This window comes from Ictalurus furcatus, chromosome 23, assembly GCF_023375685.1.
Source record: "Ictalurus furcatus strain D&B chromosome 23, Billie_1.0, whole genome shotgun sequence".
Lineage (NCBI taxonomy): Eukaryota > Metazoa > Chordata > Actinopteri > Siluriformes > Ictaluridae > Ictalurus > Ictalurus furcatus.
The window spans coordinates 13,897,373-13,921,627 of record NC_071277.1 but is presented as its reverse complement, the minus strand read 5'-3'; the positions used below and the strand labels follow the sequence as shown (position 1 = coordinate 13,921,627).

The window sequence follows — 24,255 nt, the reverse complement described above, 5'->3', positions numbered from 1 at the left end:
CAAGGTGATGTTTGATGGCTGAACTTCTGTCGACGCCACTTTCATCTTTTAATTAATCACCACCTTTTTCTCTCAAAGGAAAAAAAAGAGATATCGTTTTCCGTTATTCTGCGTCTGCCTGACTGATTACACACCAGCACCTACATGCACAAGCGTCCACACCCGCTCTGTCTCATCTCTTCTGAGCAGCCCTGACCGGAGCAGGTTTAAGCCTTTAACGCACGAGAACAGTTACCATGGGCACAAATGAAAGCCAGCGTAGGGAAGAGTACATCAAAGATCGGAACGGGACTTAATTACGTTCGAGCTCTCGCAATTAAAGCTTTTAAAACATTCCTGAGATTTCTTTCTCGTTCCTCCAACCCCCTCATCTCTCTCCCTCACTCTTTCGGATGTGGGATAGGACTCACGGAGCGAGTTTGTTATGTTTTTGCTCAGTGTGGTTTCATCTAAAATGAAGAACCAGAGTTAAACCGTATGACCCGTACCATCTCGCTCGTATTCCTCTCCTCTCCTCTCTTCTCCACTCCTCTTCTCACCGCTCTACTTCACTACCTCTTCACTAACAGCCCTGCAATTTAGGAAGGAAAAACCTCTCGTTTTTCCTGTGGAGTGCTGGCTTCTGCTTGTGAACTGTTCTTCATTAGCACACAATTATGGAATGCAAATGCATTTAGACGCAGCAGGAGAGAAGAGGAGAACCGGAGAAGGGGTGCGAGTTGCAAAAAAGACATGTTAAAAGAAAACTAGCATTTTTCAACCTAATCTTTCTGTATAGGCCGTTATAGTATATGGACAATTACCACAAATAACTATTTCTTTTGTCCTGAGAAAGAACAAAAACCCGATGACACAAAACTCCCTTATAATAGTCTAAGTCTAAGTGCAAATGTATGGGGACGATAAACATTTAATCGCAACATATTTTTGTCATCTTCAAACTTTCTTCATTGAATTAAGCTCTAATGTTTTTCATGTTTTTTGTTGTTGTTGTTGTTGTTTTTGGAATTTTTGTAAGTTCTGTAAGTTCTGACCCTGTTTTATACCCCAGCACCTTTGAATTCTCAAATGGGATGGGTCAGAAGGTGTTGATTCATTTTCTATCACAGCAGCACTGACAATAGGGTACTGACTATAATTCAAATGACTCAAATATTAATATGTTCTAATATGTTATCATAGCTATAGTAAGAACTCATTCACAGGGATTTCTATGCTGGATATGTTACAAAATATAAGACTTGTTTTTACAACGAAAATGTATAATTAACCACCGAGATGAGTGAATTTCTGTAAGGAGATTTATTCATTTATTGAACATTTATGGAAGGAGTCTCCAGTTTTAGCGCTTTATAAGAGTAGGATTTACACCATGGGAAAATCTTCAGGACAGTAAATAACTGTTTTATAACTGCTATTAATAATTGTTTTTGTTTTATTCATTTCAAGAGAGAGGGAAAAAAAGAGAGGCTTGTGAAGGAATGACTGTTTATAGCTGCTATAACGTGACTGATAACAGGACATGGCTTAATCAGAAAGGTTTTTTTAAAATACTTTCTTTCTTTTTTTTAAAATGGAAAATTTTTATATGAACCCTACCTCTACAGTATACTTTCGAAAACACTGGAAATAACGAGAGGTAGAAATACCAGAGCTGTGCACATGATGTGTGAATTCTGGCTCTGAGAGTTCCTCAACTTCATCTACATCACTGGAGTTCACACGGTTATTATTTTTGTTTGCACCTACCCGTGAATTGAACTGGTTCTATTTCCCAGAATACATGCAGGGAGTCCCAAAAGTCTCCATACATAGGCGAAATGAACACTGTTTAGCAAAATGTCTTCCAAAATGTTCATAGTTTCTATTATATATTCTTTTTCAGATAGACTTTAAGTTTTAAGAACGTTTTGAAATCATTCTCGTGGCTGGATCAGGAAGCTCTCACCTGGTTACGATGGACTTTAACAGAAGACATGGACAGCACGTCACACACGGCACTGCTGCCAAAACTTATTAACAAATTCAAAAAGAATGGAAGTGATGCTGACCGAACGAGAAGTGGATGTCTACGAACATCTGATGAAGGCACAGCCGATGTGGTGCTGGCGAACATAGTCCCTTATGTATGGAGACTTTTGCGACACCGTGTATAACCAAACTTGTAGCCTAATGTAAACCACCGTGACCCTGACCAGGCAGCTACTAAGGATAAGGGAATGAACACAATGTACAGTGTAAATGCATCGCGCAGCACAATACGTTAATAAACATGGTATTTGTCCTGGAAGCTTCATATCGCCTCGCTCTCTTGAGGCCACGTGAAAGTGATAATCTCTCACTCGTGTTACTTTTTTAGCTGTATTGCGCCAGATCTCAGTTCTGTCGTGCACCTCTAGTCTGAAACCAGATACTTGAACCTATCTGGCAAGCTTTCTAAAAACAAAACAAATAACCAAAAACAATAATAGTACAAACAGTAGTGCACCTCCTTCTCATACCTGTATTTGTATCTGTGTCGAACACATTATCTGTTCAATCGGAATAATGCATTCATATTCGCTTACATCCCTACTCTACATATATCTATTACTGCAGTGACGACCACACACACACTTCATAGCTCTATTGAAAGGGAACAGCAGGTTATTGAAACCGCATTCTTTACATTTACGTCATGTGCAACAGTTACAAGGGTGTGTGAGACACTGTGGATGAGGTTGACTGTGTGCTAGAAACACAATGTGTGTGTAAGAGGCTTTGACATGAGTGTAAAGGTGCACATTTGCACCCGTGTACAGTTCGTGCATGCTGTGTGAGTTTGGTTATGCGAGCGCACGTGTGACGTAGGCCCGGGTGAATCAGAACCCCCTACTGAGGCTGTGACGACACCACCCACTGGCCTCCCTCCCTGCACCTGCTCACTCACACACACAGGGTGAGAGACATACAGAATGACAGAGACAGAGAGAGAGATGAGGTTTGCCTGCATTGCTAGCTAAATGCGGAGCAGAAAAAAAAACATTCCACTTCCTGTTAAAGAAATCAGAACACCACTGAGTCACGGCAAGCAAACAAATTCAAAATCGCACTTTGTTTTTTTTTCCAAGTTTAGTGTTGAAAAACCTACACCAGTAAACTAAATCGATTACAAGAAGGACCGGAACGCACAACAGCAACGTGACGTATATGTGAGTGTGTCATGGGAGGGTTGCTACGTATATGTGAGAGTTAAGGAGGGTTGCTAGCCCATAAATTTAAACAAAGTACATGCCGAAGGTAGTTAGCCCAGTGACCGTAGCAACCTCCAAACCCCCAAGAAACCAGACCAAGAGCATGGAGGTTCAAGTAAATTCCCAGTACAATCTAAAATCACTGTTTTCAGTATATTATGACGATTATATATTGAAGCAGCGCAGCAGTATTAAATGGTCCGTTTTTAGGATGTTCACCAACTAGATCATTTTTACCTTGAAAAATATGAGATGCCACACCAAGAAATAATATTATACTGTATGCATACATGTATACAATAATATAGCAATTTCAGATGTGAATCATCTCATTGAACCATGAAAGCCACATTTATTAAAACAGGAATGTAGTAAAGTCAGAAGGATACAGCAGTCCTAACTAATCCTGTCACACAATCTCTCCAGGTCATGACTAATATACTTCCATCCATCCATCCATTTTCCAGACAATTTGGAAATGCCCATCAGCCTACAATGAATGTCTTTGGACTGGGGAAGGAAACCATGAGTACCCTGAGGAACCCCTCGAAGCACCAGGAGAACATGCACTAGGATTCAAACCCCCAACCCCGGAGGTGCGAGGCAAACATGCTAACCACTACACTCTTCAACTAATATACTTTTATAATATAATTTAATATAATAAGCTGACAATAGGTCATGGTTGTAATTAGTCTGAATACCACGTTTGAATAAAAACATGCGTGCGACCCTTACCTGTTGGCCAGGCGGAGTACGAAGAGCTCGAGGAAGGCGGAGTCTATGAGCAGACTCTGGTCATCGTGGTGCAGCTCAGTGAATCCGGGGAGCCGTTCGGCCCAGCGACGCGTCACCTCCATGGAGCCGGTGAGGACGCGGTAGAAGAGCTGAATCTGCTGAGCCTCGGCTAAAGTTCCCGTCTCTACTGCGCTGAACTGGAACGACAGACAAAGAGCATGTGTTAAGTTAGTCAGTCAGACTATTTTAGCATTTTGTCTCTCGTTTCTGCCGTTTACATTTCAAGTTCATATTTCAGTCTTCACTAATTTTTACCGACTTCATAAGCTATGACTTGACAATACAGAAGTATCTTTATTTGTCACGCCACAGAAACTAAACTGAATTAGAGATGTGGGCGAGACAGAGAATGAGGGAAACAGAGAGAAATAGAGAAGGAATAGTGAAAGTAGTGAAAGATAGAAAAGAAACAGAATGACAGAGAAATGGAACGAAACAGAGAAGGGGTCAGAAACCATGAGAGATATAAAAGATAGAGACTGGGAGAGGTACAAAGAGACAGAGACAAGAAGAAAGAACTCTAGACTAGATTAAAAAGGATCAGGGTTCTAGCTTTCTAAAGATGTTGGGAACAATTTTTAAATATGAGTTCAACGTGAAGAAGGACAGCAAGGGTGTATACACCGATACACACGGCCATGTGCAGCTACCTGGCTGTAGTCGAGCTCTCGGGGGATGGACTGGGAGTAGGCGCGGACGAGGGCGTTGAGCAGGCTGAGAGGGGGTGAAGGGGGAGATGGCTCAGGCTGCAACGGACTCTTCGGCTTAGATGGCAAACGACCTCTCCGCCCCTTCAGGTTATCTGTGCGCACCACTGTGAAATACACACACATACTCACATGAAAAAACTTTACACTCTGAGATGTAGGACTAAACACATTCATCTATCCCAGGGTGGTCTGGGCCATACTGCTACAATATAACGTGTTCAAAAATATTTGTACTGTATAGTGGGATATGATCACTGCAAGTCAGTAAAAGATGGAAAGAAAGTGAAATTTTGATTTGGAAGAAATCAGCTGTTCAAAACTAGCTGTTTTGAAACAAAATCCAAACAAATACTGCCTGTCTAAAATCCTGTTTTTTCTCTTATTTGGTTTTCTCTTTCATAGAACCAGAGCTTTTCACTCTGAGCACGTAGTTTATCTGCAATAATGTGAGGAGAATTTATTATTTTTTTAAAAGTGCTTTACACAAAAGATGTCCTCTTGACACATGGTAATTAAATGGAAATTTGTTATCTACTTTATCTACAGGGTGTCCCAAAAGTCTCCATACATAAGGGACGATGTTTGCCAGCACCGCGTCAGCCGTGTCTTCGTCAGCGGATGTTCGTGGACGTCCACTTCTCGGTCGGTCCGCGACACTTCCAGTCTTTTTGAATTTGTTTGGCAGCAGTGTCGTGTGTAATGTGATCAGCATGAATGATGAATGATTTCAATATGTTCTTATGTCAAAGCCATTCTTAAAGGCTATCTGAAAAAGAATATATAATCTAAACTAAGTATGAAAAATTGGGGAAGACATTTTGCTAATGTCATTAAATGTTAAATTCCTCTATATATGGAGACTTTTGGGACACCCTGTATAATAGTTTAATCAACTTTTGAGCGTTAAGACTGTGTCTTTCAGCAGCACCACAACTATATCGTTTTAAGGCAAATACACAATACATGTCATTTAGCTCAAATGTAATAACGTATAAACAGCGTTTAAAAATAAATGTCTAATTTATAAGTGTATACTATTCGGTGTCCAATTTTAATGGTAAAAGTTGAGCGTTGCTATGGTTTTATTCATTACTACCACCATTACCATGCCTCCTCTTGTTTGCTTTTTACTCTCGTTTTGCCTGAGGTGCTTCTGAAAACTTGTTTGGTCTCTGCGGATAAACCCGGACACCCCGTCTACCATCTAAATCTCCATCTAAAAAGTGACCAGTAGATGGCACTTGAGAGGCACGTCGTGTTTCTGAAGAGGTAAATGGACTGTTTATCTGTGTACTCATCATAATATCAAACACTCAATTACACCAATCAGCAGAGTCATGAACATATGTGTGCTTTCTTCAGACTAATACTGAGACTAATGCTGGAACAGCAGAAGCGGATATACGTTCTCATAAGCCCCCGTATAAACACAAGCTACACACGTCCTATACATGCCTGCACCGTACACCGTGTCATTACAGCAGCGGATCAAACCTGATTGCCGAGGCGAAGTGTGTGATGGAAATCCTGTCACTGATAAACATTCCTATTATCTTTTAATTCATTCATGTGCCGGCCGGACGAGCTGAGCACTAACACTTTATTAGGGTGCATATCCTCGACGTCTGAGGATAAGTGTTACGCCCGTGAGTGTGTGTATGTGGTGTTTTAAGTGATTTAAGTGCAGATTATCCTCCTGTCTCTAACCACAGGTCGAGGAGGGGTCATATGCACTGGGCTCATGGCCATAATTGCCGTGATAAATAGTCAAGTTGAGTGGACAACTATCATCAGGATTTACGTGTGCAGGGATTCAATTGTAGAGCCGCAGCACCTTTGGTTTATGTGAACTCTGGCACTCTAAATTTGATGGAAATGTAAATTCTTCCTAATACAATCTTTGTGAAATCCATTTAACTATTCTTTGTCAGACTGTCCCTAGACAGCTAGGTGTTAACTAAACTAACACCCCCAAACCAGTCTTTCTACCATTTCTATGATCTTTTTTAAAAAAGTGCCGCATGTCCTTTCAAGGTCTGTATTTACATTTATGCCATTTGGCAGATCCAGAGCAACTTACATTTATCTCATTTACACAACTGAGAGTTAAGGGCCTTGCTCCAGGGCCCAGCAGTGACAGCTTGGTAGTTCTGATATTTTAACTCTCAACCTTCCAATCAGAAATCCAATGTTTTCACCACTGAGCTACCACCACCGTGTTGCTACTGGATGATTTAAATGTGCTTTAAATCATTTCAATCATTAAAGCAACTTAAGATCAACCCAATTGTACTTAGTTCATGCCTTAAACCCTTTGAATAGTACTGGGTTATATGTCTTTATGCATTTGATTCAGTAGCTAATTTATATGAATCAGTTATTCAGTCACTACAATGAGACTAATAGAAAAGCTATGCACTGATATGCAGACCTGTTGATTGGTAATTGGAGTTTGAATAAAATTAAGCCATTGGGACACAAACAAAATATCCAGAAAACTCGTCTTGATCAAATTCCTGGATATCAGCATTGAGAACTCTACTGAATCATACTATTTTTTAAACAAATTTTTACGAATATATTACGTTTGTCCGTCCCACCACCTAAATTTCAGTTTAACCTTGTGTGTGTGTGTGTGTGTGTGTGTGTATTTTGAACCAAATGGTCACAATGTGAATGATAGGAATATCCAAAGAAACATTGCTCTTTTACAAAAACTGCAGCTTTAAAAACAAAACAAAGCAAAAAACAAACAAACAAACAAAAAACCCTAGAAAAACCCAACAGTTCCCTTTTGGTTAGTGAAGTTACAGTCAGGATTATATTGAGGTGTAGGCATAGTGTTAATCGGCTGCATTAATAATGACATCACGATAAGGTACTCAAAATGACAGTAATACAAATGTGTGTTTTTATTCTTCACTGCAATAGTAGCTATATTAAGAGCTTGTTAAAGGTTTATTAGATACTCCAGCTACTCTGTGTGTATGTGTGTGTGTGTGTGTGTCTGTGTGTGTGTGTGCATTTGAGAGCTCTTACCTTCCTTCACCATGCCCACACTGAGACATTTCTGGAAGCGGCAGTACTGACAGCGGTTTCTTCTCCTTTTGTCCACTGGGCAGTTTTTACTGGCCAAACAAACATACTTTGCATTCTTCTGCACGGTTCTCTGTGAGCACACACACACACACACACACACACAGACAGACAGAAGATAATCAGCAGCAATAAACACATTATTAAATTTCACCCCCACACCCTCACCCCTCCCTCTGTCAAGGATTAAATAGGAAGTTTAGCTTCCGGGTCAGATTTTAATTACCGCCTAATACAACCTATAGCTCCAGCGGGATAATTTGATCAAATTAATTTCCCGCCATGCCGAGCCCGCAGGAGAGACGCCGTGATTAGCGCGAGCCACTGACAATGAGGTGCGATGATCAGGCCGCTCTCGCGCGCAAACACTCCTCTGTGAGCTCGCGGGTCAGCTTGTGGCTGTGCTAGGTAGTGGGCTGTGTTAGGTAGTGGGCTGTGTGCAGGGAGAAGATTAAGATGATTCTAAGGGCCCTGGTCAGACAGGGGGCACAGCAGAACCCCATACTTTCCTGTATGATTTTGGTATTACATGGCCTCTTTGCACAATAATCTATTAAGATAGAAGCACGCTATAACCTAATGAACGCCCTCAGTCTGCGTCAAGTGCATGTGTGTGTCCCCTTAAGACATTTGCAGATTATTCAGGACCGCGGCTCTTCACTGTTGTGAGTCCTTACATGCATCAGGTAGATGGCGAGAGATGGTGCAGACAAAATGGGGATACCAAAAGAGGAAAGAAAAACATGAAAGAGGAGAGAGCAAGACAGGGAAGAGAGCTAGTCACCCAGTTTTTCAAAATTAAGGTGATTTATGTCCCCTGTTGTGTGCTATGATTCTGAAGCTACCCCGTATGAGGCTGTTATAATTAACACCAAACAGAAATTCTATCAGTTACTCACCCAGATGTTTATCCTTGGAAGTTGGAACACAATATTTCCAAGAATGTATGTTTTCCCATGCATTCGAGCAATAGTAATGGAGCATTTAGCTTTAAAAAGGATGGAAAAGCACCAAGTGACAATAAAACTAGTCCAGTGTTGTATATATTCAAGCTTTCTGATGCCTTGCAACAGCTTTCTGCGAGGAATTGATCAAAATTTAATGTAATCATATGAATCTGCTTGAATTGTCCCGAGTGAGTTTATGAGAAAATTGTTGTAGTGATGTCCGATTCGTGAGTGAATCGTTTGTTTGAGTCAGTTCATGTCAATGAATTGGAGAATCCCGTTGATAAACCCAGTCTGAATGATTCATTCACGAATAGAACCGATTTGATTCTGGAGTTCAACTCACTGATTCAATGATTCTGTCACTGTTTTAGCTATTTTCCACATTTCTTTCTGGAGCTGCTCGTGTGTGAAACTTATTATTCACTCAATGAATAATAATAATAATAATAATAATAATAATAATAATAATAATAATACAAAATTCATTGTTCTTGGTACTTGGGGAATAAGAAAGTAGGCTACAAGTCGACAGCTTATAAAGACATCCAGACAGAGTTTCTATAGTGTCTGTGTATGAGAGAGAGAGAGAGAGAGAGAGAGAGAGGAAGTACAATGCTGTAAATTACTTGTAGGCTACTGTATATATGCCTATAGTTATTTGTATATAGTTATAAATGCATAATTTCAGTTAATTTAATAAACTGTTCAAATTCAGTTCTTTATAGTCTCTTATTGAATATGCAATAACTGTTATGCTTATTGATAATGATTTTATTATTGCCACGTGTAAAAACAAAGATAACTAGGGGGTGGGGTTAGGGGCCCGGAGAACAAATTAGCCAGGGGGCCCAGAAACCCTGGGTGTGTGTGTGTGTGTGTGTGTGTGATGAGAGAGAGACAGAGAAACGGAGAGAGAGGGGGGCCCGCTGGGCTGGTTTTCTACTCCGCGGAGATTATTACCGACCTTATTAAAATGATATTAGAGCTGTCTGCGCTCGCCGAGAGAGAAGGAGATGCGCGAGTGCAGAGAAAGAGAGCGAAAGAGGTGTGCACGCGCAAAAATAGAGAGAGCGAGAGAAAGAAATGCATGTGCAAAAAGAGCGAGAAGGAAACGCACAAAATAGAGAGAGATCCGCACGTGCAGAGAGAGCGAGAAAAATATGCACGATAGAGCGAGAGAGACAAAGATGTGCACCCGCAAAAGAGAGAAGGAGATGCGCGAGTGCAGAGAGAGAGAGAGAGAGAGCGAAAGAGGTGAGCACGCGCAAAAATAGAGAAAGCAAGAGAAAGAAATGCATGTGCAAAAAGAGCGAGAAGGAAACGCACAAAATAGAGAGAGATCCGCACGTGCAGAGAGAGCGAGAAAAATATGCACGAAAGAGCGAGAGAGAGAGAGAGATGGACACGCGCAAAAAGAGAGAGATGCGCGCGCAGAGAGAGAGATAGAGAGAGAGAGATATGTGCACCCGCAAAAAGACAGAAAGAGCGAGAGAGATGTGCACGCGCAAAAAGAGAGAGATGCGCGCGCAGAGAGAGAGATGGAGAGAGAGAGATGTGCACGCGCAAAAAGACAGAAAGAGCGAGAGTGATGTGCTCGCAAAGAGAGAGAGATATGCGCGCGACAACCAAGATGGTTCGGAATGCAAACGACGCGCGCGTTATATGACAGATGCGTGCGACCGGCGAGTTCCGCCGCCGTCAGGAGCGCGCACAAAACTAACATAAAACCAGAAATTTCACGAGCGACATCTGTGGCTCGTTTAATCGCGTCGTAATGCCGGCAAAACAAAAAAACACACACAGCCGTTTCATTACAGATTTAGACAGGCTACCATAGCAAGGTTAACAGACCGAATGGAAAAAAAAAAGAAAAAGAAAACAGCGCTAATTTAACGAAACCGCAAGATGTCTGTCAGGGAGTCAAGGTTTTCATTAGCTCTCTTTAATCAGACTTTCCTTTTTAACCTATTTACAGACTTTCTGCTTTTTTTTTGCGCGCGCGTGCGCGTCTTTCTTCTCCCATCTAGTGCGTGCGTTACTTTAGGAATTTTGTGCAGAAGAACAGTGGGGGGAAAAATGTTCACGTAAAAGCTCGCAAGGAATCTCAGAATGCAGTGCAACAGGTTGGTGACTAAATAATGTACACGCTCAGAAAAACTGTATCTTTCCTGGTCCTTGTCTTTCGCACCTTTCACCAGGAAATATGGATATATTGTACTGTACCTGACGTGCATGAAAGTTTCAAAGGTAGGCCACCCCAGGTACAGTTAAGTACCTTAAGTACTTTTTTCTCCTGAGAGTGTACTAACCTATCATACAGCACAGACGTCTCATAATGCAATTAGGTTTTTTTTTCTCTTGACCATTTTACACACTGGGGAAAGGCTGTGTCCCAAACTGCACAGTGGTGGATCCAGACTGGATGTAAAGGCAGCAGGTTGGGACCAGATGGTTCCTGAGAGGAAGCATTTAGTCCACACGTTTGCTTCATTAAACGAGATAAAAATAACAAGAGAACAGATGACTAGTCAGTTGTCTGGTATAGGAACAGCCTAGTAATGCACACACTGCAGTTTATTCAGTTGTGAAAAATTAATAGCTTCATAATTGCAAATTATTCCGAACCGTATTGCAAGTAGTAAGCTGAGGCTTTAGTGTTTTTTTGTTTTGTTTTGTTTCGTTTTGTTTTAAACACACCTCTATGTTTTATTTTATTGCTGCACCAATTGTTGTGGCTTTCAGGTTTCTGTAGGTTACTCTTTTTGCACTTGTGGTCCACCAAGCGCCACCACCTAAAAGCATCCGGGTAAACGGTGCATCAGAGTTTTCATGGACGACCTGGCAGCCCCACTATAGACTGTTTTCTTTTTCTTCTGGGCTCCTGACCTCACCAGAGCACTAGCTTTCCTCGACCCGTCCACAGAAACCCAACTGAAACCTCATTCTACTCTAGTGAATAGTCTCCTATGGTTGTATACTACTGTATGTACTGTGAAACCAGAACCTTGTCCAACAGGTGAAAAGCCGCCCCCCCTCCCCACTTTGCACACACACACACACACAAAAAAAAACTGAAAGGATTTGTGCATTGTACCATCTCTCCCATTTTTCTTAAATTAATAGGACGCAACACAGGACAGAAGTGAGACAGGACTGTCGGTTGGTGTAATCTTGTCTGAAGCCTCGCCTGGAGCGCAAAACCCACCCCCATTAACACACACACACACATTCATAATGGATATCTCTCATGGAGGCCCACTAGTTAATCTGACTGGTTTGCAGAATTACTGTACATTCAAGCTCTTTTAATTTGCTGTTTATTCTTCAGTTAACTCTTAAAGTGTGAAAATCAGTGTTTTTTTATTTCAGATTTTCATTACAGCATTTATAAGACACACCCATCGCAAGCTCCGTTCCATCCAAGAAACTGTGGATGGTTTCACTCTTTATCTCCAATAACACAACATTAGCTGAATCCTATGCTGCACTGTTGCATGTAGCTACTGGAGAATAAGAGATGTTTTAAATCTATAAAGCTACATATCTGTCTACAAGAACAAAAGTATTCATGGTTAAAATTAAACAGTGTTGCATTTCATTGTGGACTGTGGAATCAGCTGACTAGGGTCCATGCTGTTTTATATACATCTTATATATTCATGTATAAAAAAGAAATCCCAAATCTGCATTCGTCCAGCGCCCAGCAGGGTCCAGGGGACTGGTACGGACAAGCATATGTGGATTTGTGACATGTAACGTGTGCTAATGGCCTCGTCGCACATCCGCACTCCTTAGGGACCCTCCTCTCTTCCTCCTCCCCTAATCAGACATTATTTCCCCCTCCTTTACTCTCTCACTCCGCTCTGAGCAAGTAATTAGAAGTGTGTATTTATTCAAGAGCAAGAGGTGGAACTGGGTCATCATTAATTGGTTAAGTGTGTGTGTGTGTGTGTGTGTGTGTGTGTGTGTGTGTGTGTGTGTGTGTGGATGTGTTGCCGACCAGTGCTACAATATGTGACTATGTTTTTCCACTCGTTATCATGTCTTTATGTCTCGTGCATCCAGCCTATGTATCCACATGTCTTTAATTTTAACCTCTCACCTTGAACTCTGCTCATCACACACAAGATAACACTGCCCGGGCACACACTCGGGCACGCGTGTAATTGAGTTACGCAGAGTCGCAGGCCATCCGTGGCACAACCGAGTTGAGTTCTTCCAATGCTGTGGGTTACGGTGTAATTTTTTTTCTGAATGAACTCCATTATATACGTATATTGTGGATAATACTCTCACGCATAGCACGGTATGACTCACTCAGAAAACTGTGAAAAAGTTGACTGAGTGAAACAGAGAGCCAAGTTTTCCTAATATTCAGTGCCATTACTCAATAGAAAATGGCATGTATTTATATGGAAATCAGAGCATTTAGGAGAATAAGCTGCGCATGTGGACGGGTAGGAAATGGTCAGAAAACAACAATGAATCGATAATTAATGCTGGAATAATTTGATGGCAAATATGTATGGTCATCCATTAGGCACAATGTTTTGTATTTATTTAAAATAAATGGGTGTGTATATATGTAAATTTTCACACACACAAATAAAAACGTCACTAAATTTTCCCTCTTTTTTAATAAATAGGAAATAATGGACAGCATTAAAATCCCCTCACTAATGTTTGCATTATGTGCTACAGCATTGGGGAATATAATTGAATAGTTGCTTTGTGCGTGTGCTAATTGTCTGAGTGAGAGAGAGTGTGTGTGTGTGTGTGTGTGTGTGTGTGTGTGTGTGTGTGTGTGTTTGTGTGTGTGTGTGTGAGTGTGTGTGTGTGATGGCCACGAAGGCCTGAGGTTCACAAACCCCTGCTTTTATTAATTAGTAAATAAAAATAAATTGTGAAACTAATTGAACAAGGATAGATTATTTCAGCACCAGACCACAGGCTATATTCAATTATCTCCAGCCCACCATCCCCTCTCTCTCTCTCTCTCTCTCTCTCTCTCTCTCACTCTCTCTCTATGTTTTATTCTCCACTAGACTCTCTGCTTGAACTCTTCTCTTTATAAGCAGATATATAAACATTATATATATATATATATATATATATATATATATAAACGTGTTGATCACTATTTTCTGCCTTTATAGTCTCTTCTTACATGAGCAATATAGATTAATGTATGTGTTTTGTGCCTTTGCCTATCACTGACGTGTCTTCTGTGTGTGTGTGTGTGTGTGTGTGTGATATTGGACACAGCTCTAGGCTGCTGTATTTTAAGTACGCGCCGCTGTCACACCTCTCGCTGGTCGCCGGGGGAGACGACCCTCACAGGCGCCGTGGCAACCGCCGGCCAGACGATTTGTGAGGCCACTCAGGCACACACACATACAAACACAGCACACACACTTTTCACGTTGGACGTTTTTTTAGAACCCCAACTCGACTCAGCTTGTGTAATTCCTGAAATTACAGACAGGCTTGTGTTTTTAAGTATTGTTTAGGGTGTAACGTTTTTGTTGTTACCTCAAGAACATACATATTCAGGCACACACACACACACACACACACACACACACCCCCTCCTCTCATCAGCACATCCTTCTCTTAATACAATAGGCTACAACCTTGGTTAAAGGAGCCTGCCGAGTGTGTAACAATAGTGTGTTAACCCTGAGCTTCAGTTGAGCCTCACACTCGAGGAGAGAGGAGCGTCGGGTATATGTGCCACTTTTCAGCCGAGAGCTCCATTCCCCCCAAGAGCAACATGAATGGGCGTTAATGAATACACAATTAACACCAGCCACCACCGTAGCACAAACACACCGCCACACACATGCACGGCATTCGACAATGCCCGACAACATGATAACCAAAGGACAAGCAGTTGCACAAAAACACAATACAATACTGATGACTTATATATTTACGATTATTTCAATTAATTAATTATTATCTAACAATTTGAGCAAACGCCTTGAGCAGTAAATTATGTTTCTCCATTGATATGTATTTCAACTGGCTTATTTATACCAATTAGTTATTTAGTGTTTATTGAATCAAAGGTATGTGGATATAGTTAGTTATTATCAAAACTATTACACCCATAATCATATGCATAATGTAAGACATAATGTATTTACAGAGAGAGAAGTGAGAGTTTGATTGATTAATTCAGACTCTGTAAGGAAATCTTTTGTTTTTTTGTTTGGTGGAAAAACAAAGTTTCCAAAGTAACAGGACCTTTCGGACAAACGTCCTTCATCAGCTGTGCAAACAAAGTGCTTCTGATGCTGTAGGAGGTGAAACCAGGAGATATTCCTCCTACAGCGTCAGAAGCACTTTGCTTGCACGGTTGATGACTTTTTTTGACCGAAACATCCTGTCTGTCTGGAAACGTTGTGTACCGTACTTAATTTTTACAACATCCATAATTACAATTGAAATACACTATAGTTACTTCCTGGAGATATAGTGTTTTTGAGATAATCAAGCCTGTATCTCTGTCCCTAAGGTAAGGGCATTGTCTCCAAAAGTTGGAATGTCATGGCCCATTAAAATCCACGTTCATATTTTTTTCAGCATGTCATATTGGAAATAATGGCAAAATCTCAAATATAGGCTTTGTAGACGAATGTTGTTTAAAAAAATATAAATTTCTGCTACTAACTTAACATGGCGCAAGTTTGCATAAGGAAATGCATGAGCTCTGGTGCAAAACAAGACAAATGACTGGACAGTGTGATTAGCTAGAGTTTGTTGTACAGTTAGTTACAGGTATTGTCGCTTCCTAAAGGGTTTGTCCTTGCAGCTCTAAAATGTTTCTGTGTTATAGCTGGGTTCCCTCAGAGGACCAAGATAATGAATCCTTAAAAGTTCAAGATTTGAACGTTTTGATAGGATAGAGCACCAGGTATGTCCTGAACCATCTCAGACCCTCAGGATGCCCGAATCCACCCCCGATTCTGTATATTCTAGCTACATCCCAGGGTGTGTTTCAATCCAATCCAGCCCCTACATGGCTTGTGCATGGCTTGTTTGTGTATGTGTGAGGTGCTATGTGTTATTCTGACTCCTTACCTTAAAGAATCCCTTGCAGCCTTCGCAGGTGCGGACACCATAGTGCTGGCAGGCGGCGTTGTCTCCACACACTGCGCACGTGCCCTCCCCAGAGGTGGCACGTCCAGGTGGCGACGGCAAGCTGTCTGCCAGGAGGGACTGTGGGCAGGGCCCCATGCCCAGTGAACGGAAGCCCAGGCCTCCTGGTTTGCCCACACTCAGTGGGTACACGTGCGAGTGCGCATGTGAGTGCGGCTCCAGGCCGGGTGGCTGGTGCGAGGAAGAAGACGAAGGAGAGCGCTCGGGCCGGATCGGCAAGCCCATGGACGTCTCATAGCTGCTGGAAGTGGGCACGGACTGTGCCGTCTGATCGTAGAAATGGGCGAAGCGTGAGCATGTTTGGGGCACCAGAGATAGACCGTGAGGCTCCTCCCACAGGAAAGAGGTGCCAGCAGGGCCTGGGTGGAGTGGTGTGGGTGGAGTCGAAGGTGGAGATTGCTTAAAGTACATGGACCCAGTGGCCATGGCTTCATCGACTGATGCATAACTCTCCTCTTCCTTCTTAATGGTGGAGCGTTGTGGCGCAGACATCTGGTACAAGCATGAGGGCTTGGGCTCAAAGCCACCCTCAACGAACACATTAAAGCTGGGCAGCGATGTGGTAGCTGCTGCTGCTGAGATCTCCCCTCCACCTAGATCACATTTAGCATAGTCCGGTGCCATCAGCTCGCTACCGTGGTATTCGCCGGGATAGACGAAGGACTGGGCAGAGTAGCTGGACCCTGGGGGGGCGGGACCATACTGGGCCTGAACACAGGGCATGTCTGTAGAGAGAAGCGGACAAAGGCAGAGGAATGGTTTTTAATGTTATGACATCATTTTACTTTAGATTGAGCTTAAATTATTAATATTTGGTAAAATGCGAATAATAATTATCCTCATACATTAAGCATTATTCTAACGGCTTCGTTCTGTTAGTAAAGAATTAGGACATAAAGACAATCCCGTAGGAACATGAGTTAGTGGGACAGGTAAACACATTAAAGCAGTCAGTAATTAGTCAGTGACACATTTTTATTTGTTTTGACTTTCTTATTCCAGCACACTGGACTTACAATGAAACTAAAATGAAAATGAATATAAGGATAACATACCGAACGCCAGCTTTAATAGCTTTGCTTCCAATTACATTTCTACTTTTCAATTTGCTTTATGCCTAGTTACTTATTTCAGGAGAAAATTGGCTCAGCTGTCAGATAACCCCACACAAAATAGATACAAGAAAATCTAGAGTTGTTTGCAGGCGTGGTATTACATCACTCTCTTTCAAAATGAGTGTAAATTCTGGTAAACGAGACTATCAAGAGGCTGAACAAAAAAAAAGCTGTATTCATGCTGATACAGTTGCTGACAGATGACTCCAACAGAAGCATCTTAGCTCATGGGATGACAGAAATGGAACGTTACTTACTGTTTAAGTCACTTACCAGACCGGAGTAACTTAACCTAACCTGACCACCCAATTGCATTGCATTTCGGATAATAATAACAAGGGCTAAAAATAGCCGAATTATAGGCCAGCCAGAACATTACCAAGGAGGACTGTCAGTATCCGGGTTGTGTTTATGGGCCATACTTGTTGCACAAACAACTAAACTCATATTATACCTTCCCTGAAATGAGGAGCATAAAAAGAGTGAAAAAAACAGAACTAAAACAATAAAAAGTGTCACTATCTAATTACCTATGAACTGTATCCTTGGGTGAACCAACACCATGTACATTTACACATGCAAAAGCACACCACACACCAGCGCAAGCCCCTGTTACTGCTCCTGCATAGTCACATACTTTTTACGGTCATATTTGAGATCGGTTTTTATAGGATAGTACAGTACAGTACAGTATAGTATAGTATGAATTTCATGTATTGTGCTTATTCAAACATGGTGTTACACTTTAACACACACACACACAGACAAGCACAGACAGACACACACACACTCACACACACACACACACACACACACACACACACACAGGATATGACTTTATACCTACAAATGTATCATAGCCTCAATGAAAATAGCTCAAATAGCACACACCCTATGGTAATATGCAAATGGTTTAATATGGAAGAATGTAAGAATGTGGTTTGAGTAGGATGTGACAGAATTCTGGCACCTGCGTGCGTACTGTGTGTGTGTGTGTGTGTGTGTGTGTGTGTGTGTGTGTGTGTGTGTGTGATTTAAAGACATCAGATTTCAAATGGACCATGAAAATAATAAGAAAGAAATAAAGAAAGAAAAAAGATAGGAAGGAAGGAAGGAAGGAAGGATGCTGGAATTCAACTTCACGAGCACTGTACATCAATGGGAAAGGTTTAAAGTTTAAAATAATTACAAAAATGAATGAATGGATGAATGGATGAATTAATTAATAAATAGGAACCAAATCAGAAATATAAGTAGAAATATTGATAATAAAAATAATAATAATAATAATAACAATAAATTTTCCAAATAAGAAAGAAAGAAATCAGTTGGGATGAAGTTAAACAAACAAAACCATTTTTCAAAAAATAAAAATAAAAAGTATAAATGAGTCTTTTAAGTGGTTTGAGCTGAATTAGACATATGAGTAGGAATAATAATAATAATAATTATGATTATTATGATTATTATAATAATTATTATAATTATAATAATAATAATAATTATAATAATAATAATAATTATTATTATTATTATTATTATTATAATTAGCAGTAGTAGTAGTAGTAGTATTTTGCTTCGTATATGCAGGTTTCTTTAAAGAGCAGAGTTTCATCCAGATGTGAAACGTGTGTGCGACCCCTTTGTCGTCATGGAGACCAAGCGAATAACCAAGGGGTCAAAATGTGACGTGGAGTCTCTTCACGAGAATGACTCAATCTTTCTCCCTGCACTCTCACCAACCGACATCACAGAAAATAAATACTGCGTGCGTGCGTGCGCGTGCGTGCGTGCGTGCGTGTGCGCGTGTGTGTGTGTGAGTGTGTGTGTGTGTGTGTCCAATCAGCCGTTCTCTTTTCAAAACTAGACCAAACAATTTACTACTTCCTCTACATCCGATTTTCATTTATGCTCATATCAAAATAGTGTTTTTTTGTGCGTGTATGTAAATTGCTTGTATTAAATTTAATTTATTATATTCAACCAAATTTATTACGCATGAGTTCCTTGTTCAGGACATGCATAAAAGCGGAAAATAAAAGTTTATTTGATGTTTAATTGAACCGCTTTCTGCCAACTCTGAAACCAGCCTCTATTGTCAGCCTCTTTACTCTCTCTCTCTCTCTCTCTCTCTCTCTCTCTCTCTCTCTCTCTCTTACAGGTTAAAATGTAAACTCCATCACAACACAGTGTATTTAAATCCACACAGACACTGAGTCAAAGCGAGAACGCATCTTTAGTCCAAGCGCGCACACCCAGGCCGGTGTGTATAAGTGTGTGAGTGAGTTCAAGCCCCAGACAATGTTACACACAGGCTTACTGACAGTGGCTTAAAGACAGGAGGGTGTCTAACCTCGAGGAGAGCATTTTAGATGGACAAAACGGAGCTGTTCCAAAGACTGTGACCTCCTGCTCATTGTCACAAGGCCATGGATCTAACGGCAAAACATCAACACACAATTATACACACAATTACACACACACACACACACACACACACACACACACGCTAATATAATATATAATATAATTAAAAAGCACAGTACTGTCAAACAACAATATAAATATTTTTTAATATTGCATTTAATATTATTGCAGTGTTTTGTATTTTTTTTAGTTTACTTTTTTTTTTTTTTTAATCACGCTCATTCTGTACATTCGCACCCTTTCAGCAGTGCCACACCTGCGGTTAGATATGTGGAGCATCCGGCGTATATCTCTGTGGATTTTACTTTCATTTTTGTTTTTCAAAATAATCACTTTTCTGAACCATGAAAGAGATGCTAAATGCACAGAGCCGGAGTGTTGGTCCTGCACTTTTACGCACACGATCAAAACATTCTGGATGCTTGTTTTTACGCACACCAAAAAGGTCCAGGTTAAAGCATCCACAAGAGCCTAAACTCACCAAGTTCAAGAATTAGCAACGAATTATTATTATTATTATTATTATTATTATTATTATTATTATTATTTACTAACACGGCGTTGTGGCTTTATTCGGCTATAAGAACTAGCCAAAGAAATTGGAGTAAGCAGACACCCGACTCTCCCCTAACGGAACCTGAAAAGTCAGTCACAAAATCAAATCAAATCCTGTTTATAAGGAGGACATTTTAAAGGTGGACGTTTAGTGTCCGAAACATCCTATATTACAGTTAGAATGCAATCGTTGCAAATTGTCCAATATATCTTATATATATATTTTTTTATTTATTAGTGTTACTTTTGCATGGAGTCCTGCTCTTTATTTTTGCACTGTGTGGCTGGTGCAGCAAGACTATTTCTCCTAATAAAGTGCCTTTCTATCTATCTATCTATCTATCTATTTATTTTGGGGAGAGAAAAAAAAACCCAACGTGCAGAGGAAAAGTACATTTGAAAAATAGCTTAAAGGAAATTAGGCTCGCGCTACCTGGTTGACCTTTTGCTCGCTGAATCGTGCTGAGTTTGGAGGGCGGAGGTGGCGCGCGGCGGGGGTTCGGCGCTGTATCAGCTCGCGCGAGGGTGCACGTATCCGGGAGCCGGGACTCAGAGCTCGGCTGCAGGCGCTCTTCCGAACCGGGGTCTGCTGAAAAAGAAAGGAGAGAAAGCTCAGCGTATCAGTCTACCACAGTATACCCACATGCACACACATGCATGCACACACACACACACACACACACACACAGTCGCTTTTGATTTGATCGTTTGATGTAAAAGATGTATTCTAAATGCACAAATACAGCCAGTTTGTGCCCTGACACAGAATCCAGAAGTCAGACAGAGTGTATATAAGGTCGGAGAGTATGCAGCCACTACTACACTCTGATTTGAAAAACGTGCTATGACTGCGCAAAAGCCACAATCGTTGTGCACGAGTGCAGCACGCTGGCCTGGTTAAACTGTTCTTACATTATGAGTAAATGCGAACACGTGAAAAGTGGAACGGAAAAGGATATATAATATAATGAGATGTATTGCAATAGATTGAGAAAGTGGATATAAAAAGAAAAACCCACAGAAAATCCGAATATGCGCGGGCCGGCGTTTCATAATCAATATTACTGAGATCTGATTTGATATACATCAAATTACATCAAATTATATACATCAAATAAATAAAAACGGAGATCTGTAACTGCACCCAGATACTTTTAGGGTTCTTTTAGGCATCATTACTGTTCATGCACTTTTGAGACATCGTTCATGAAAATGAGACAATTAGAACAAAATCAAAATCAATCATTATTTAAATAAATAAATAAATAAATAAATAAAATTAAAATAAAATAAAATAAAATAAAATAAAATAAAGTATTAGGACTGAAAACAAACTCTGCGTCCAAGCATTGTAACCAATTATGCAAAGCAAAGCAAAACTCAAGAAGATAAATATCAGCGCTGGATGGTAGGCTAGATTTTAAAGTGTAACAATTAGAACAATAATAAGAATAAATAACGAGTTCGCATTATTTATTTATTATTTTTTGTAAAATCAACTCAGTAACTAATTCGTTGCATGTTGTGCCCAGGTGAGCTCGCGACACAGCTGATCAGTCTGATATCTATAGTCTAACTTGCTTATGTGGACGGATTTTTTTTTGTTGTTGTTGTTGTTGTTCTATGCTACAAAACGACTACCTGTAAGTCGGTAAAATACAAGTCGTTCACCTGAACACAGTGCTGTGTTTATTGTCCGGAGTACACAGGAGGAAAGTCTGCGGTGCAATGTGAAAGAGACTAGCGCCCCCTCCCTGACGCACACAACACACAAACACGAACCTGTCTTCTCTTACCAACATCTTCATCACAACTTCACACACATTATACTCATGATGAAATATTTATGAGTATATTTTCGACAATATTTGATCCCTGATCTTGTTCTGCTTCTATATCAATAAATCCACATCTACACCAAGAAAAACAAAAATAATAACAATGACTCAATACAATATTGGTTTTGATGAATCATTTCTACTTTCGACTGGAAATTTTTAGTTATGATCAGATCCTTAGAACCAGTAAAGGGTCTGAGTAATTTAGCACCAAGATACAACGTCCATCTTAACCCTTAAAAGTCTTACATGAAGGCTTACAGTGAATCCATGAACTACACTACTAGGCAAAAAGTGGTTCTTTACACAGTTAAGGTTTCATAAGTCCTGGCTTCATAAATGGGTTTGCGTGACTGTTAGAGAAACACTACTACATATAGAACCTTTAAAGGTTCCCTATAACAGGACAAGCTGAAGAGCTTTTAAGGGTTGTGTAACTGAAGGTAGAATAAAAACAAACACTCTGAGGGTGTTATAGTGTATTTCCTTGGTGCTGAGATAGTACCATTATCTGTCGTACCTTTGTACCTTGCATCGTTCAGCTGGAAATGTTTGTGTACATTTACATATGATTTAATTGGATTTTTTTTTTCAAAAGTAAAGCTTTCACCTTTAGGTACAAGATACAGACTAAAGGTACAAAAGGTGTACACTTGATGGAATGGAACCACCCCAGCGAGAAGGAAAGGTACCTACCTTTTTTTCTGAGAGTGTTGGATAATTACTGAAAATTGAGCACACCAGGAGTACCTTTTTGGGGGATAGTGTAATTCTAGCATGTGTGGCTCTCTTGTTTGCAGAACGCACGCGCATAGGATGCTTAGATACTAGCAGGTTGCAATCATGTGTGTGTGTGTGTGTGTGTGTGTGTGTGTGTGTGTGTGTGTGTGTGTGTGTAAAGCCCCTGGTTCGCTCGCGCCCCCGGTAACCTAGAGAACCGCATGAGAGCCCTTAAGCACGCGCTCGTCTCCTCGTTCAATAAGCGCGCTGGAGAGAGGCTTCCAGCAAACAGACGAGTAAAAGGACAGAGAGCTGACAAAGGAATGAAAAAAAAAATAACACAAGTACAGTAAATTAGCTGAGGGAACGGGACTCGACAGTGAAAGAGGAGACAAGCTAGAAGCAAAAAAAGAAAAGACAAGACACTTCTGTGCACATCTCACCAAGCAACTCTGGCCTCCATTCACCGGGTATAGATTAACGTAGAGTAATGTTGCATTGCTGAATAACTTTATACTTGATGATCACTGGATGTCATTGAGATGGTAGGAATCCTATACTCCCCCCACAAAAAAAGAAGACGCTGGAATACCCCTTAACAAATCTAGATCCTCCAGAAACCTTGTTACAAAGGGTTTGAGAAACAGGAATGCAAATAGTTTCTAAAACATAACAGTAATTGCACTTAAAGTTCCTTCATTTTTCAATGTGTGTGTGTGTGTGTGTGTGTGTGTGTTCATAAAGAGGGGGCGTGTTTATCGCTTGTCAAATGCACTAGTTTTCTGTTAACGAAAGATAGCGATTGATGAAATATGCATGAAAGTTTGCACGACATTTTCCATCGTTTTCTATTATTCTATTCTGACCACGCACTTTCATTATAGTATCAAGTGTGCAATATGACACTAGAGAAAAAAATAATTTAAAAAAATCATCCACGCGACACACCACGGAGTGGCAAAAGTCAGTCAAGTGACTACTGCAGTGTATGCGATGTATGTCCTGTTCAAAATAAAAACAGAGATGATAAACAGAGTCAACATTTAGAGTCGACATTTCTTGCTACTTTATCTACAGTGCGCGCGCCGAAGGTTCGCGCGCGAGCTCTCTTCAGTCTCCAGCATTGGACCGGACAGAGGAAATGTGATTTTTAAAAAAAATTTAAAAAGGAAAGAAAATAAAAGGAGAAATATATCAACAACAACAAAAAAGGCACACTGAGATGTGTAAGCGCGATCAGAAAGCAAGCAAGAAAGCAAGCAACCCCAAGCATGTGGTTAAAAGTGTTGGAGGCTGGAGCCGGAGTGCACGCGCCTCGTTCCCGGTGTGAGAGTGCGATCGCGCGAGCTTTCCGCGGTGTAGGCTACACAGGGGTGTAGAAGCGGCATCCCATTTCCATGACAACCGTTGATAATATGACGACCTTTCGCAAATTAAATCGGGGATTCAGAGCCATCCATCCGTCTGGAGCCGAGACACTGCCTGAGATAGCCTACGACTGTTTTTTTTCCATCCCCTAAGTGCGCTCAACAGGTTCCCGCACATTACCGCAAACTTTTTATTCTTTAAAAAAGTTCAGCGTCATTAAAAAAAGCAAAAAAAAAAAATTAATAAAAAAAAAAAAACAAGAAGGATCTGAAATTAGACTA

At 40.7% G+C, this 24,255-nt stretch overlaps 1 protein-coding gene across 6 annotated transcripts in view; it reads right to left on the bottom strand.

Moving 5' to 3' along the window:
• Positions 1-24,255, bottom strand: part of nr4a3 (nuclear receptor subfamily 4, group A, member 3) — a 32,878-nt gene that overhangs the window by 8,037 nt on the left and 586 nt on the right. Inside the window, exons 2-7 of one of the 6 annotated variants that reach the window (XM_053611522.1) lie at positions 20,482-20,637; positions 19,420-19,501; positions 15,874-16,676; positions 7,781-7,910; positions 4,682-4,845; positions 3,972-4,168 (exon numbers count right to left, since the gene is read on the bottom strand). In XM_053611522.1, coding sequence (XP_053467497.1) covers positions 3,972-4,168; positions 4,682-4,845; positions 7,781-7,910; positions 15,874-16,676; positions 19,420-19,483 — 1,358 coding nt within the window. In that variant the 5' untranslated portion in view covers positions 19,484-19,501; positions 20,482-20,637. Of the gene's footprint in view, positions 1-3,971; positions 4,169-4,681; positions 4,846-7,780; positions 7,911-15,873; positions 16,677-19,419; positions 19,502-20,481; positions 20,664-24,255 lie in introns of those variants that run through there. The other 5 variants (XM_053611523.1, XM_053611524.1, XM_053611527.1 and 2 more) reach the window with 5 other exon arrangements.